At 38.4% G+C, this 16,096-nt stretch overlaps 1 protein-coding gene across 1 annotated transcript; it reads right to left on the bottom strand.

Annotated features, from left to right (window-relative positions):
* Positions 1–4,751: 4,751 nt before the first annotated feature.
* On the bottom strand, positions 4,752–14,728 carry CDKN3 (cyclin dependent kinase inhibitor 3). The gene is made up of 8 exons (XM_015823311.1): positions 14,703–14,728; positions 13,306–13,388; positions 10,331–10,383; positions 10,175–10,219; positions 8,906–9,128; positions 8,039–8,070; positions 6,703–6,806; positions 4,752–5,028 (listed from the first exon to the last, which is right to left on the bottom strand). Exons 2-8 carry the CDS (start codon positions 13,386–13,388, stop codon positions 4,942–4,944), a joined length of 627 nt encoding a protein of 208 aa, XP_015678797.1. The 5' UTR covers positions 14,703–14,728; the 3' UTR covers positions 4,752–4,941.
* Between the last annotated feature and the right edge of the window lie 1,368 nt (positions 14,729–16,096).

Here is a 16,096-nt window from a genome sequence, read left to right as displayed (position 1 = left end):
TAAACTTTGCTGTGGTCCTAAAAGAAAACTCTATTTGTAAGCAAAAGCACGGTCTTTGGAACAAGTTATTTAAGTTTTCATTCTGAAAAATTGCTAGATTGTGTACTTTCCAATTTAAAGCACTTTGGAAAATGGATAATCTCGGGAGAAAAATATTAAACTAGACTGAATTTTATTCACCCTGTTGAAAAGCTTTTTAATCTATTCATGATGGACTTCCCTTTGCAGTTTGAGAACAGGGGAGCTACTAGATTACAAGATCTCTTTTAGGTGCAAATAAGAGACCTTTATTTCATTTAGGTCCTCAAAAATAGGTGAAGAAGTAGTGAATATGGAGAACTTTAATTAGAAAGTCTATGAAAATCATTTCTGACAATTTTGAAAAGTTGTGAAGCTGACTTCTTTAAAATGAGTTGAGTTTGCCAAAATGGTATGTCCAGATTCTGTTATGAGAGATATGCACATTTCTTGGTATGCTGTCACTACCTTCAACATCAGAGTATTTATGCTAGTACTTGATGTCAAAAATATGTTCATACGATGCAGCAGTTTTTAGATATGCAAGTTGCTGTGGAAAACCTCTGAAATTATCCACATCACTCTTTTAAATATGGGAGATAGTTCACATGGAAAAGAATGTTTTTGATATTTTCTCTTTTATAGTAGTACTGAATTTTTACATGAATTTGAATGCTAGCTGCACTATTGTGCTGCCTATTTGGGAGACCTATAGCATTTTAAGAATAAAAATAATGGATTGTCATGTATATTATGACCCTTGGTATTGGAACTTGTATTACAGAATGCATAATGAGCCATGTGCTCGATAAGGCCTCTTGCCTATTTCATCTCTTCACCCAAAAAATCTGCTTAATATTTTTTTAAGCAATGAATGTGTTTGTTCCTATACATCAGTTTGTCAGTTTACTAAATATGAAGTTGTAAAAATGGCAGATCCCCTTTGCAGATGGGGAAAAATGTATACTTTCCTGAGCTTACTCTATAAAAAAAAGGCCATTTGTAATAGATAAATTCTATTACTATTCCATTTTCTCTGCCCCTTTTAAAGTATATTTTCTTGCTAGATGGCTTTGTCTTTCACTTTTTGTTATATATGAAACCTGCCATTTATTAGTAATACAGTTAGCGGTGAGCAGGAACATCTTGAAGAAAGGAGTCCTGTTCTGGAGAGCATAGAAAATTCTTCCCTGCCTGACAGCCATCATTTACATCCTAAATGTAAATTACATTTGTATTCTCAGCATTCATAGCCACAGAATGAAAGAGTAATTGTGAGTCCTGCATATTCTCTTGCTTACCCAAATAGCTCATTTTATATTTGAAATGGTAAATGGACAGAATAGCAAACAGATCAAACCACCAAATTCAATTATGTCTTTGTAGCAATATACACAGAGTACATCAGCCAAACCAAAACAAGCGTAAAATGATTGTTGGAAAAATAAGATAATGGTTTGTTGAATTTATACGTACTTATTAATATTCTGTGCATGCTCTTTATCTATTGACTCTGGAACATTCAGTGTGTTTTCAAAGACAGAGATATTCACTGCATGAGTAAAGGCATCCCGAATCTCAACATTGGAGAACAAGAGTATGTACAACATACTCTACACCTCAGTGGGCCAACCAATCACATGTGCTAATGCTTTTTGCAGTTACATAATTTCTGTGGGAATGTAAGCATGTGCAAAAGAATGTATCATGGCAATAAGTCAAGCAAATCATACCAATTTTTTCCCTAACTTTGTCAGTGAGCTTTCATCAGCATCCCTGATGACCAAGTCTCTATTGGGAGAGATCAATATAGAAGTTTCCCATTTGATCACTGCAACAGGTTTTGCTGATAAAGTGGTTCAATTTGGGCAATAGTCTTTGGTGGTAATTAGGGCCCTGGCCTATTATGTAGGAATCCTTTTGACCCCTGAATGGGGTGGAGAGGGTGTTGCCTGGGTGGTTCTGTGCCTAGTATCCTGGCAATTAAAGGGGGCAGGTAGAGAGGTAACCTCTTGAGTCTGCTTCTTTGTAGAGAGCAGGTTACCAATCTGGAAGGAAGCTATGGTGTGCTCCCTTCCGAAATGGCCATCACGGATCCAATTATTTGGTATTCAATTTTCACTTTGGATGAAGGTTGAGATACTGATAGTGGACCGACTTCAAAACATCTGAAGTGGATTATTTAGATCCTTTTCAGTCAGGGATAAAGCCCTGGTATAGGAAAGAGATGGCTTTGAATGCTCTTTTGGATGACTTATGTCAGGATCTGGGTTGAGTAGTGCACCTACCTAGACCTGTTAGGTCTCTTAGCCTTCCATATTATTGATTGATGTATCTTATTGGACCATTTATGGGCAGAGATTATTCATTTATGGGGACTGATTGTTTTGCAATGGTTCATCACAGTTTCAATCTGTGATGGTGTGTGTGTGTGTGTGTGTGTGAAAAGTTGGTCCAATGACCCCAATATGTGTAATGCTACAGGGTTTGGATGCCTCTCCCATGCTTTTCAAAAGCTATATAGAACCACTGGGAGAAGTCATCTGATAGTTTGGGATGTGGCAACAGCAAGCTGTAACTTTGTATTGCTACTTCAGGTTAAATGTTAAATAGTTTGAAAGATGCTTCAATTATGTATCCTGGCACCTGTATGAAAAATAACAGGTTGAAATAGAACAAAGATGAAGCTACTGTTTTTACATCTCTCAATAGCAATATCTCTACATAGGCAGGCACTATCTATGAAGGAACAAGTTCACAATATGGGGGTCCTTCTGGACTCGTGGCCTCTGCTTTAACTGCAGGTGGAAACTGGCTGGAGTCCCCTTTCCCAGCTTTGACTGATATGTAATTATAACTTCATCTGTTGCAAAGGTCTCAAGTATATACAGTATCATACTCTCATCACCTGATTAGACTAATGTAATAAACTTTACCTGGGCTGCCTTTAAAGACCACCTAGAAATGGCAGCTGATTTAGAAGGCAGTGGCTCACTCACCTGTTCTTGGGCTTAGGAGCAAATAATCTTATTGTATATTAATATTACTGTGCTATAACATACTTGCACTGTGGGTTACAATTTAGGATGCTAAAGGTGGCGGTTGACCTATAAAGCCATTTTTCACTTGGTATCTAGAGCAGGGGTGTCAAACTCAGTTTCATTAAGAGCCGCATCAGCATTGCGGTTGCCCTCGGGGGGCCCGGGTGTGTGTGGCCAGGGTGGGTGCAGCCTACTGGGTGAGCATGGCCAGCTCTACATCGTTTGCCTCAAGGGTGCCTGTGGGGGCCTGGGTAGGAGTGGGACAGATCTGAGGGTCTCTGGCAGAAGGGGGTGGGACCGGGGCAAGCGCCAAGGCATGGTCCATTTCTTCATTCCTCACAAAGAGTGACACCTCCCCAGCATGCACCCGGGGGGGGGGACGCAGCAGGGGCTGGTTCCTCGGTGTTTCTAGACGGCCTTGTGGAGCTAAGACTGAATGCATTTCAGCATAGATGGCCATCACAAAATTGTACATTGGCTCCCGGCCAACCTGGGCCAGGGCCAAGGCAGCGGGGGCCTTTCCCTCACTATTTCCAGGATGGCTTCGCGGGCCACATGAAACCACTTTGCGGGCCGCATCCGGCCCCCAGGCCTTGTGTTTGACATGTCTGATCTAGAGGATTGTGTGCTCCAACCAGAATGGCCTGACCCAGTGGTCCTTCCAGACATAAATTACAATCTCTAGTTCCTGAACTGTGAAGAAGGGTCAAGCTAGAAAGAACTACTTCTTCATGGTGGTATGTGTTTTGGAATAGCCTTCCAACAGAAATTAGGCTAATTGCCTCCTTGTTGACTAAAAATGTTAACATTATTTTGGAGAGCTTCCTTCCAAGTTTATGCACTGCAGCATTGTTTATTTTTTATTAGAACTTTCTTTTATTTGGAGGGTTTTTTATTTATTACATTCTAACCACACATGGATGTTTAACATGACATGGATATTGTAATTAATTTTTTTGCTATACCATGTAAATTGCCAAGAGACACTAGATTGTGATGGGATATAGATTTAATGAATATTGTAGGTGGACAGCCGTATTGCCTCAAGGTGCAGACCTACTTCAATCTTATAAAAAAAATTTCTGTTTCAAATTTCTGCCAAACAAGAGGCAAGTCTTTTTGTCCTACATTTTTCTTTATGCAAAGAGCAATATAACAATATGCTCCTTGTAGGTTATGTGTATGATATAGATTTTTTTGCCATTTCCTGTTTTAAGTAGCAGGTTGGACTGCTAGTACTGAAAACATTATGGTCGACTGGTACTGTAGTTGTAGTAATGATAGAATGATCTTCCAGATGATACATTGGGACAACTTAAATGCAAGTTATTCTGCTTTAAGGGAGATTATGAATTGCTTATTCAGGGAACAGGCAAGCTCATGAACATTTCTACTTGTGAATAAACATCTGGTTTCCCATAGGCATGTGTTCAGGAACACACAATTGAAAAGTGAACACATATGAAACACAACTCACAGTATTTCTATTGCTAGTGTCTTACAATATATGCCACCAAAAGTGACATTGCTGTAATATAAATTAAAGAATGTGATTGTCTTATATAGACTTTCCCATAAACTGTGTAAAGGAGTACAACAAAAAGCCTCTATCACAGCAGAGAAAACTAAACAGGAATTGGAAAAGGCATAAAGTAAAAGAGAGATTAAAAATATTTATTATGCGTTCTGCTACATGTTATAATTTGCTGTCAAAATACAATCCGCAGATGGAACTTTATTCAGGGATTTGTGCTATGTAGTTAGTCACATATCACTTGTCAAGAAGATAACTGGCAGGCAGTCAATAAAATTATTTTCCACTATGGGTACAATAAAAACAATGTAACATACAGTTTCAAGTAGTAACTAAACTCTGGGTGTTTTATTGGCATACTGATCTTGGTCGCTTACTTTCTGTTGCCAAATAGGTAGCCAAGGTCTCTGGGAAATCATAAAGGAAGTTGTACTGCTGTAAAAAAAAAAAGAATGGTTGGACTTCAACATTAGGATGACTTAATTTTTTCTAATGATATGGGTTGAAATGAGTGGAGAGCCACAGAAAAGGAACATAGAATTGATTCCTATTTTTCCAACTCTCTACCAGACAGACTCTCCTCTCCTTTGAAAGTATTTGTTCTAGAGGACAGGTTTCTATAATATTTTCCAATAACAGCTGAACTGGCTGCAGAGGTTAGCCCCTGGATTCTCCCTACCTCCCCTGAAAAATCCTTGATTTCGGCAATCTTCAATAGAAAATTCTCTGGCTCTGAGGAAAAAAATACTTCACAGTACTTAATTCTAACATGCCCCATTTAGAGTAAAGCAAGGAGGCCCAGCAAATAAGTACAAACTAGTTTCATAGAACATAGTTGTGTCATAGGTAGTCCTTGACTTACAGCTGTTATTGAGCCTGCAATTATAGTCCTAAGTAGTGCCGGTCATTAGGTGGGTCATCATGTGAATGCCCAATTTTATGGTGATCGTTAAGCAAATGTGGTAAATGGCCATAAATGCAGACCAGTTACTGAGCAACCAAAATGTATCGTGATTGTAGGGGCAGCTGTTGGAACTTCAAATCCGGGTCATAAGTAGCCCTGGGGAGGTCCATTGTAAATTTAGACAATTGCTAAGTGACCAGTTGCAACTTGAAGACTACCTTTACTGTAACCTGCTGTACCGAAACACTATATTATTAATTTTTGTTTATTAGTAGTATCTCTATATTGCTCTACTCCAAAATGGCTCCCAGTAAAGTCTTTAGGATGTAAATAAAAATATAATTCTATATTATATGACAATAGAAACAGATACATCAAAAGAGTGACAAATAAGATATAATAGTCCTAATCAGCACATAAATTAAGAAAGAAAACACATTCCCCCCCCAAAGGTTCTTTTCCAGTTCTTTATCAATACTCAGTAAGGAGGATATGGTTCTTATATGTAGGGCAAGCAGTTCCCCAGAAGAGGTGGCACTATTAAGATGATGCTCCGATTCCCATTACCTGCTGATTTATAAATTACTCAGTCCATTTCAGCATGGAGGAACTTGTGTTCTGCAAGCCCAGCTATACAAAATAAGGAAAGCTAAACAATTTATGGTTACGTATTTAGCTTAAAAGCAGCCTAATGAGTCAGAAGCAATGTAATTTACACAATTTGTTAAACAATAAGGGCAGGACTATGTGCAGGAAAAATGAATGCAGGGCAAAGTATAAATGTTTCAATGTACCACTTTGTGGGAAATACCTAGCTGTGTTGATATGTGCAAGAGAGCGGAAGCTGATGCTGGACCTGACCAATGCGGGGCAACGCGACACGTGGTGAGGCGAGACTGGCAGAGCCTGGAAAAACCAACAAATATTGAGCGCTGCCAATTAACTGGTATAAAGCTAGTTCAGCCCAGGGGTGCACTAAGGATGGGTGTGCAAGCGCCAAACAGAATGAATCAGTAATCAATCCAGTAGCAGCCATGGATGTGGTCTATGGCCTGAGGTCAAAAAGGGTGTATTTAAACCAGAAAAGACTTTTAGTACCAAACAAAATGTCTACAGTCGAGTATCCTATGAAGTTTAAGGAAATATGGAGGTACAGAAATAAACAAATAAACGAAGCATCTTTTAAGCTCTATTTCCTGTCTAACCTTTAACGTTTGTATTGCACCTGAACCTCTCAATTCCCTCACGCAGTCTATTGCCTGCTGCGGGGTTATGGTGTCAGATATCTGGAGCAGAAGGCAAGCCGCCACTGTAAAGAAACCATAGAATAAATGAACAAGAAATTTTTAGCAAGGAGGAAACACCTGTTTAAAACGTAAACAAGGTAACCAAACATTAAGATTCCTATGTTTATTCATGAATTCTCAGGTTTCCACATGTCGGCTATTCTGGAAAATATCAGTGACAGCATTTATGCAGATTAGGCATATTCAATGCAGGAACACCTGATCCTGAAACAAGAATTCAAGTCTATGTTTATAGTTTTAATAGGGATTTATCATAGAAGCAGAGCTAGCTGGATTCAGAGAGCATAGCTTCCATGTAAGCAGGGGTATCCGCAGGGAGACATGGTCAAAAAATGAAGATGGCAATCACAATTATGCAGTTCAAGCCTCATCCTAAAAGATAGCTGTGGCCATCTTTATTATTTTTTAACTACCCTACCTGGCAGATACACTTCTATGTAGGATTGTGGGGGGAAATTACTCGCATTTCTTCCCTTGATTATACTTGTTATTGAAAATATGGTAAAAGCTATAAAATGAAGATTTGCTAGGCTAGACTAGAGAGATTAAGAGTAAATTAGAAGTCAGCATAGAAATAACATACTTAATATTTTTCCTATTTTACAGCATACTCAGACATTCTTGGAAACTTGCTTTACTGCATGTCACCTTCCTGTGAAATGCTTTTTACATGATTTTTTTTAAAAGTAGGTGGGTTGAAGCATTCAGGGAAGTGTCTGCTGCCACATTATTGCTCATGGTTATCATGAGCAATAAGTCTTGAAACTTTTGCTACACAATACATGTGGGAATCTTTTAGGCTTGCCAAAACCCTCACAATTTTCACTGAGTTGAGCATTATATCAAAGAATTCCTGATAGGACACAGATAGTGCACATTTATTTTATTTTTTTCAATTTGTATGTATACATATATCTCATATTCTAGTTCCTCATGATCAGCTTTTTTAAAAAGAATAGTTCTTACAAATTGATAGAAAATGATATGTTTATCTCCTTCAAACTGGGAGAAAAATCTGTTGCTATGAAAAAGTCAACATGAGCCTAATGCTGGCTGTGAGAGATTAAAGAGAGCTTTGGTTTTTGAATAGGTCTTTGTGTATTGCAGGAGAATATTTTGCCTGTTATGAAGAGAAAATAGTTCTGTGATTAGCTGAATTCATGCTGCAGAATATTACCAGTAATATTAAGAAAAGCAATACTTTATAATTTTATAAACAGAGCACTTCACTTACTGAGACAGGATCGTCCAAGTCCTCCATAACAACTGAAAGAAATTTTTAAAAACGAATATATTGCATTAGCTGTAAACATGACAAACTCCATAACCAAGATTTTTTAAAATTTGCTGTGAATGACACTTCTTCATACATAGATGTTTTTAGGTGGATCTATTATTCTAAAGTATAACTTTTATACAATGCTCTTTTTTCTAAGACTACTAATATTGGTGCTTATCAACTTTCTCACAATAAGCTGTTATCATATATTCTAGAGTAGTATTTTTTATGCTACTGAAATTGTCAAAGGAATCTGAATAGGAGACTGGGCATTCTACTCTTCAGTACAACTTTGAAGTCCCTTAGATCAGTGGTTCTCAACCTTTTTAATGCCGCGACCCCCAACCGGTCATAAGTCGAGGACTAAACCGGTCGTAAGTCGAGGACTAAACCGGTCGTAAGTCGAGGACTTTCCCTGCCCGGGAGTGCCGCGCATGCGTGGTTCCGCCCCCTGCGCCAGCCGAGGCGTAGCTGGCAAGCGGCAGAGACGGAGCAGGCCGACTACCAGCTGGCCCAGCCCAAGGGAGGTAAGGCACCCGCCGGAAAAGGGGGAAAAATGGCGGACAGCCTTGCTTGGCGACCCCCGTGAAATGGTCGATCGACCCCGAATGGGGTCGCAACCCATAGGTTGAGAACCGCTGCCTTAGATAGAAAGCAGAAAAAAGTATGTATCTTTGATCTGCATTTTGGAATGATACAGCAGAAGCTGACTGCAGCAAATAGAAGTCAAATTTCGGCACAGGGATTGCAGATGAACATTCAGTGATTGAATCGCTTTTATTTACTCAAAGAGGATAAAGGACTAGAATAACAAAACTCAACTGTATTGTGATTTTTCGTTTATTTTCAAGGCAGTTCCTCAGTTCATTTAGAATAACACAGCATCTGGCAATATCTGGTGTACTTCCATCAGAAATAGGATGGTGATGCACAGTGATCCCATAATTCTGATACGTTTCCATGAGGTGTGGGACACGGTACTTTGTGAGTTCTCCTTTGGTACAGAGAACAAATACATCCAGCACCCCGTGACTTTTTAGTTCATCTACAAAAAAGGCAACATAGTTCCATATTTGCTAAGGTGTTAAATAAAATACAAATCTGAATCCATATATATCTATGATATTCATACAACTGATTGCAAAACCAGTTAGAAAAGTGTAATTTGCAAACTTTTCTAAGTAGCTTTGCCATCAGTTGTAATATGTATGTTATCATCTGTTAGGCAAATAAAAATGTCAGATTTAAGTCTGCCTAATTTTAGCAGTAGAAATTGCACTTTGTTGCGAAATTTGCTATTTTGTTATTTCATTTTGTTAGCAAATACAAGAGGTTTCAAGAAAGACAGCAATATTTACTGAGTATATGGTAAGATTATTAAATTAAAAATAGTGTTAATAAAATGTCCCTTTCAGAAGAAAACTCTTAAAATGCTTACATTATTTTTAAAAAAGAATATACAAAAATTACAAGTAGAAATTATAAAACCACACCATTTAAATCAAGGAAAACCTATAGTCTTGCCTCTTGCTGAATCTTAAATGCCAGCAGCTGCACTTAATGATGAGTGATGCTAGAGAGTACCAACATCTACAGGGTTAAATTTTAAATTACAATGTGTATTTTTAAAAGCACTTTTTCCATGTAAAGTACTTATTTGACAAACCAATCTGTTATTTCACCAAAGCTCATACTTAACTAAGATTGCCATATGAACTTCCCCATGCATTATGTTTTGCTTTTGAGGCTTTTTTCCCAGTTGCCCATCATCTGATGTTAATCAAGTGGTTAACAGAAAGTCCATGCTGGAGTTCCAGTTCTGGAATGTCTTTTCAGGATGCTTCATGTGCTATCTACGTAGTCTACTTTCAGGTGCAAGAATGGGTATTTTTTATGCCATATGTTAATGCAATTGCTTCATGGAATTCTCTGTTCCTTACTTTTGTGTTTCTTACAACAGTGTTATAGGTTTGTGGAATACAGGTCTTTAACACAAATAAATGATTAACTGCGGTTCCAAGGCATTAAAAGTAGTTTTATGAAAAATAAGCTACTGAAGGACATACCTCTGTGCCATTGATAGATAATTACCTATATCTTTCTGAAGGTTTCTTTTAATATTTTTGAACCGACAACCTAATCAAGTAAGAAAGAGGAAAAAGAAAAGAAACAAACACTGCTATTAAAACAAATACTATAAATATAAAACAATCATAGATTCATTTTTAGCTACTTCTATGCACTTACCTGGTAGCGAGCTGATTCCTAGGAATTGGGAATAAGCTGGTGATAAGGGTAACCTACGAGAATGCACAAAATCCAACGGCAGTTAAGTTTTTACAAACTGATATTGTTATCTACTTCTTTTGCTATCAAGACATACAAATAAACCCCAGCAAGATGAAGCTGTTTATACATTGGGATTCTGTACACCTCATATTTTATATCTGAATAGTGAATATAATCTGCTATATATATATTTTATTAATTTTTTACAGTAACAGTCTTTAGTATTTAATAAGCAACATGTTGTCTGGGTTTGTATGTTTAACATTAATAGTTATACAATTTCCATTCCTAGCCTTTATTCTGTTTTTCTAACCATTTATAAAAATTTGAATAGTGAATATAATTTGAATAACCCAGGACAAGAAGCAGTGGCTGGGCGCTTGTTAAAGAGAGACTCAATCTGGAACTAAGGAGAAATTTCCTGAGAGTAAGATCAATTACTCCATAGAATAGCTTGCCTCCCTGAGTTGTTGATGCTCCAACACTGGAGGTCTTCAGGAAAAGACTGGACAGCCATTTGTTCAAGATGCAATAAAGGAGGTCCTTAACCTTTTGGGCACCAGGGACCAGTTACGTGAAGAGAGGTTTTTCCATGGATCGGAAGGGGCATGGTTTGTGTGCTGCCTGCATCCCACGAATGGGGCTTTGTGTGGCCCAGACTAACCCCTGGACTAGAAGACCTCCAAGGTCCCTTCCAGCCCTATAATTCTATGAATGGGATTTCAATGCCCATGAAGTAGCATCTTTTTACCTTCAGGGGTCTTGGTGGATCAGCAAGTGGAGGCTGTGGCCAGGAGACCTTTGCCGAAGTTTGGCGGTTTGTGGCTTTACTTGGGATTAGAGGACCTGACTACAATGCCTCACACACCTCCATCACCACCTAACTTGGGTGTTTGCTAAGTGCAAAATGCAATGGCCCAGGTGCTCGCATGCATATATTACATAGTTTGCTTTGGCTTCCTGTTAACTTCTGGATGCAGTTTAAAGTGCTGGTTTTACCTATAAAGCCCTTTATGGCTTGATGCCTAGTTACTGCAGGATTGCATTTCTCCACTAGAAACAGCTCAACCACTTCAATCATAACAGGAAAAAGTTAATTATGTCTCATTTTCAGGAGGTTGGGGTGTTGTAAAACACAGAAGAATTTTTTTTGGTGATGGAGCTGGTCCTCTAATGACCTCTCCCTGGAGATTCAGTCTGTCTCCAACATTATCCACCTTCCAGAAAAAGCTGAAGAAAGGGTATTTCCAGATAAGGGGGGGGGCTGATGTCATGCACTGTTTAAATATGATTTGTCCTATGCTTTTTTACTTTGTGAACTACTGAGAGTGTGGCAATTTTAATCAAATAAATAAAATATACAAGAGTGAACTGATAAATTTACTCACTAATCCCACATATAAGAGTTTCCTAAGAGAAAAGTTTTAGTCTATTTAACATAAATATGCAACCAAAATCAGTGTACATTTCATATGAAATGTAATTATTTGATCTGCATATTTTGTTTACTGCTAAAACTATCATAGTATATTCTCAGGTTAGCCCAAATTCAGACCAGTTTTATTCACAAAATTGGGAGCATTTCAGTATTTCTACAGTCACATGATCGTTACTTCTGATGCTACCTCCCAGCTTTCCACAAGCAAAGACAATGGAGAAGCCAGCAGGAAGTTAGAAGTCCTGCTTCCCTACTATTTTAGCTACCTGTGATCATTCTGTTTATCTAGTTAGGTAAGTAAACATTTGTTTGCATTACAATTATTTTTCTATTTATGATATATATTCTTATGATCATGGGGATTTTACAGACGTTCAGATAACTGAATATCTCTCATACAGAAGATGGGACAGAATTGTTCAGAGTTACTCCAGAAGACAGGACAAAAAAAACAGTGCATTTAAACTACATGCAAGTAGATTTTAGTTGGGCACCTAATGGAAATATATTTCCAACAATCGGAGTGTCTCAAGAACTCACCACCTTGGGTTATTTGTAAGAATAATAAAGGTGGGATATAAATAAATAAGGGAAAATACTGAATGGTTATCTGTCACGGATGTTGTAATAATGGACTCCTGCACTAGGCAAGGGATTGGGCTGCTAGACAGTCTACAGAATTTTTTGAAATATTTACAATCTGTGATTCCATTTTTGGAAAAGAGTAATAAATATATTCAAGGATGGAAAAATAGCTTAGTGAAAATATTCACCCCCATGTATGTCACATTTTTATAAGCATTAGAAATCACATTTCAGACATGGAGATGTCTGGATAAGGTTCAAACTTTCAGGTTGTGATTATAATAGGTGTGCCTAATGCTGGAAAGCATCCATTAAGCATTCTCCTCTGTAACTTTACTTTCATCTTAATCTTTACATGTACACTGAATACATGGGGGGGAGTATTATATTGATCCCAATAGTAGAGAATATTAGACCAATACTAGACCAATAGAAGACTTATACTGATCCCCTCATTCTAGAGTCCATTATTTTGGGATGAGATCATTGTCTCATACTCACAATCAGTCTTCCTAATCACATTACAGGTACAATTTTTACATAATAGCCTCATTTGCATACACTTATACACAAAGAATACCAAGAAATGTACAAAGAAAATTTAAAAACAAAAAATTAAAAAAACATTTAACCTTTCCATATGTTTAGTCAATTTATAGAAAAGGTAAGAACAGGCTATGTTATAAAGTTATGTTACAAAGTTATTACTTTGAATTTCTGAAAAGCAGAATGAAAATTATTATAGTGTTCAGAAGACTGTCGCTTAAATAAGATGGCAGAAAATTAAATAGTGACATATCATTTATATACTATGGAGTAAATTAAGAAAGACAATATGTGAATCAGGTATGGCCAGAATATTAAAGTTGGTCCAAAAATTTTAAAAGATGATTTTTGCTCCACCACCTACCAGGATACTTGAAAAGGTGTCTGTTCTTCCCCCAGGGGCTCCTCATCTGATGAGTCAAACTCATTTACTTGCATTGCACACATCTCAAGGAAAGATTGCAAGAAAATATTTTTATGCCATCAACACATTTGCTGCATAAGTTATCACAGGATAGCCACGTTAATTTCCCTTTCCACACGCAAGAATTTAATATCTTGAAAGCCTTTACAACTGGCTACAAGTAACTATGATTAGGCCTGGTATGTTTAATTATTTTTAATGCTTATGCCCATTAAAATTAAGATTGCCTCTAACATTTCAAATTAAATAAGAACAGGAGGAGAGGAATGTGCAGTTTGGAAGGTAAAAATTAACATTAGAAGGTAAGAGTTATAGTTGTAGATCACCTGGTGACCTTTGAATGGCTATAGTGGTGAAAGGAAGAGCATCAAAGACTAGGATATATTGAGTTGTGAGAAAAATAACAGAACAATGCTGAGATTTGATGGCAAAAGAAACAAGTATGCATCAGATCCAGGAACCACTGGAACCAGCTTAGGGATACAGAGATTAAGTATGTGACTAGAATGATAAAAGGACTTGATTTTTGGCTCATTCTTTTTCAAAAAGGAATAAGGAGTGCAAGAATTATAAATGGTTTGTTAGAATTAGTTGTAAGAATATAGTAGGTGGGAGAAGAAAACAGACATCTAATAACTAGATATAATCAATTTCAGGAGAAATATGAGCTATTTAATTAGGTCTTTGCCGTGCATAAAATTTACTTCCTTATAATTTGTTTTAAGTTGCCCAGATTCATTGGATACAAGATGAGCTGCAAATAAATTTCACAAACAATTAAAATAAAATAAATTCCAGAAAGCTCTTCTGATCATGCAAAGCTGCAACCATGTCACCTGTTCAGAATTCTTTAAAGCCTTTCCTGAAATCACACCTTAATTGTAGAAGGTAGCCAGACGATTTGGGTGGGTGGGTGGGTGGGTGGGAGAAATGCAGCTGTTGCATTTCATGCTCCAAAGCATCTTTATGGAATCAAATCTAAATACTATACAACTCAAAATTATTTCCAATTAGCTATCCTGGGAATATCGCACCTTCCCATCGTACTATTCTTTTTTCAGTTTAACGAGCATTAGAAATTGCAGCCGGCAGAAATGCATTATTGATATTTACCCTATCTATCTCACATAGGTGACTCTGGCCAGCTAATAAGACACCAAATGCAAAATTAACCACAGTCGTAACAACAGACACCGTTAAAACAAAAATGACTAAAGCCATTAGAAACCGTAGCCTGCGGGAATAAAGTGGCGTGTGATAAAGAGATTTGTGGGAAAATGTGCAAGGAGTCTGGTAGCACCTTTTCCGACTAACAACATTTTTATGAAAAGGCATACATTTTCAGGTAGCTCACGTCATCAGATGCTGTAAGCGGTGAGCCGTGTCAGTGTTTGCAAGCTTACCAAAGCTTACGCCAGGGGTAGGCAACCTCGGCTCTTTTATGACTCATGGACTTCAACTCCCAGAATTCCTGAGTCAGCATAGCTGACTCAGGAATTCTGGGAGTTGAAGTCCATGAGTCATAAAAGAGCCGAGGTTGCCTACCCCTGGCTTACGCCAAGATACCCCTTCACCAGCTCGCAACCTGTTCTACTCTTCGGGTTGATCCTCACGCGGCGCCCGTAATAGGAGCTTCGCCTAAGACGTTTCCGTAGGGGACAATTGGAAGGCAGCCATTGGCCGATTCCTCCCGGCTTCGTTTCTCCTCTCGTAGAACGTCAGTGGTAGCGGGAGAATAATCCACCAATCGTATTCCCTAACCTGTGATGGGGCGGGGTTAGGCAACTGGGGGGTGGGGGGCGGCGCCTTAGAAGAAGTGGTAAATCTGGCTTCGCGCGCGAGCCGCTGGGAACGCCTCCTCGGGTCCCCGAGTCGTTTCAAATAATTAGCCCAAATTGATAAACGTTTAGACAAAGTTTCCTTGCTAATTTGGCTTCCCTCCATCTATATTTTCTTCCATTAACTCAAACAACAAAGATCTTAATGGTTTTTAAGAGATCCTCTAGCCCAGGGGTAGGCAACCTTGGCTCTTTTATGACTCGTGGACTTCAACTCCCAGAATTCCTGAGCCAGCATGGCTGGCTCAGGAATTCTGGGAGTTGAAGTCCACGAGTCATAAAAGAGCCAAGGTTGCCTACCCCTGCTCTAGCCTAAAATCAATAAAACAGAATTTAATAGTTTGCCCACCGTGGCCAAAGGAAACTCCGAACAAATTCGAGCCCGCTTATCAACTCTAATGGCAAAAGATTCAAGTTGAGGCGGGGGAAAAGGAAATAACGTTTTTGCTCCAAAATGCAGAAAATAATGCCGAATAGAAGCTCCCCCCCCTCTGTTGCTAGGATACCCCATACCTCAGCGATGCGAATTCCCGCCAAAAAGCCGCAGCTCCCCACCAATCAGTTAAAAAGCTGATTCGAGGAAGCGGCTGCTACTCCACCCCTCGCGAAAACTTCCTCCTTTAGCCAATCAACCTGCAGGAAAAATAAATAAATTTCCCGCCCTAGTGAGTTTCCTTTCCTTAACTTGAAAGGATGATTCTTACTGGATGATGACTTTGAGAGTCGGAATACAGTATAATGGGCGCCTTTAAAGTTCTTTTCGGTTAGGCGTCAGGAACACGTAGAGCAGGAATAGGCAACCTTGGCTCTTTTATGACTTGTGGACTTCAACTCCCAGAATTCCTCAGCCAGCTTTGCTGGCTGAGGAATTCTGGGAGTTGAAGTCCACAAGT

This window comes from Protobothrops mucrosquamatus, unplaced genomic scaffold (genome assembly GCF_001527695.2).
Source record: "Protobothrops mucrosquamatus isolate PMUCROS unplaced genomic scaffold, P.Mucros_1.0 scaffold1833, whole genome shotgun sequence".
NCBI classification, from domain to species: Eukaryota; Metazoa; Chordata; class Lepidosauria; order Squamata; family Viperidae; genus Protobothrops; species Protobothrops mucrosquamatus.
This window is presented reverse-complemented; position numbering and strand designations above follow the sequence as displayed.

What these genes read in the sequence shown, in the direction of transcription:
- CDKN3 (XM_015823311.1), bottom strand. Translation starts at nt 13,388, where the DNA reads ATGTGTGCAATGCAAGTAAATGAGTTTGACTCATCAGATGAGGAGCCC. An exon ending in ACACCTTTTCAAGTATCCTG is followed by an intron (nt 10,384 to 13,305) that starts GTAGGTGGTGGA and finishes GCATTCTCGTAG; the next exon opens with GTTACCCTTATCACCAGCTT. An exon ending in AAACGAAAAATCACAATACA is followed by an intron (nt 8,071 to 8,905) that starts GTTGAGTTTTGT and finishes AATTTCTTTCAG; the next exon opens with TTGTTATGGAGGACTTGGAC.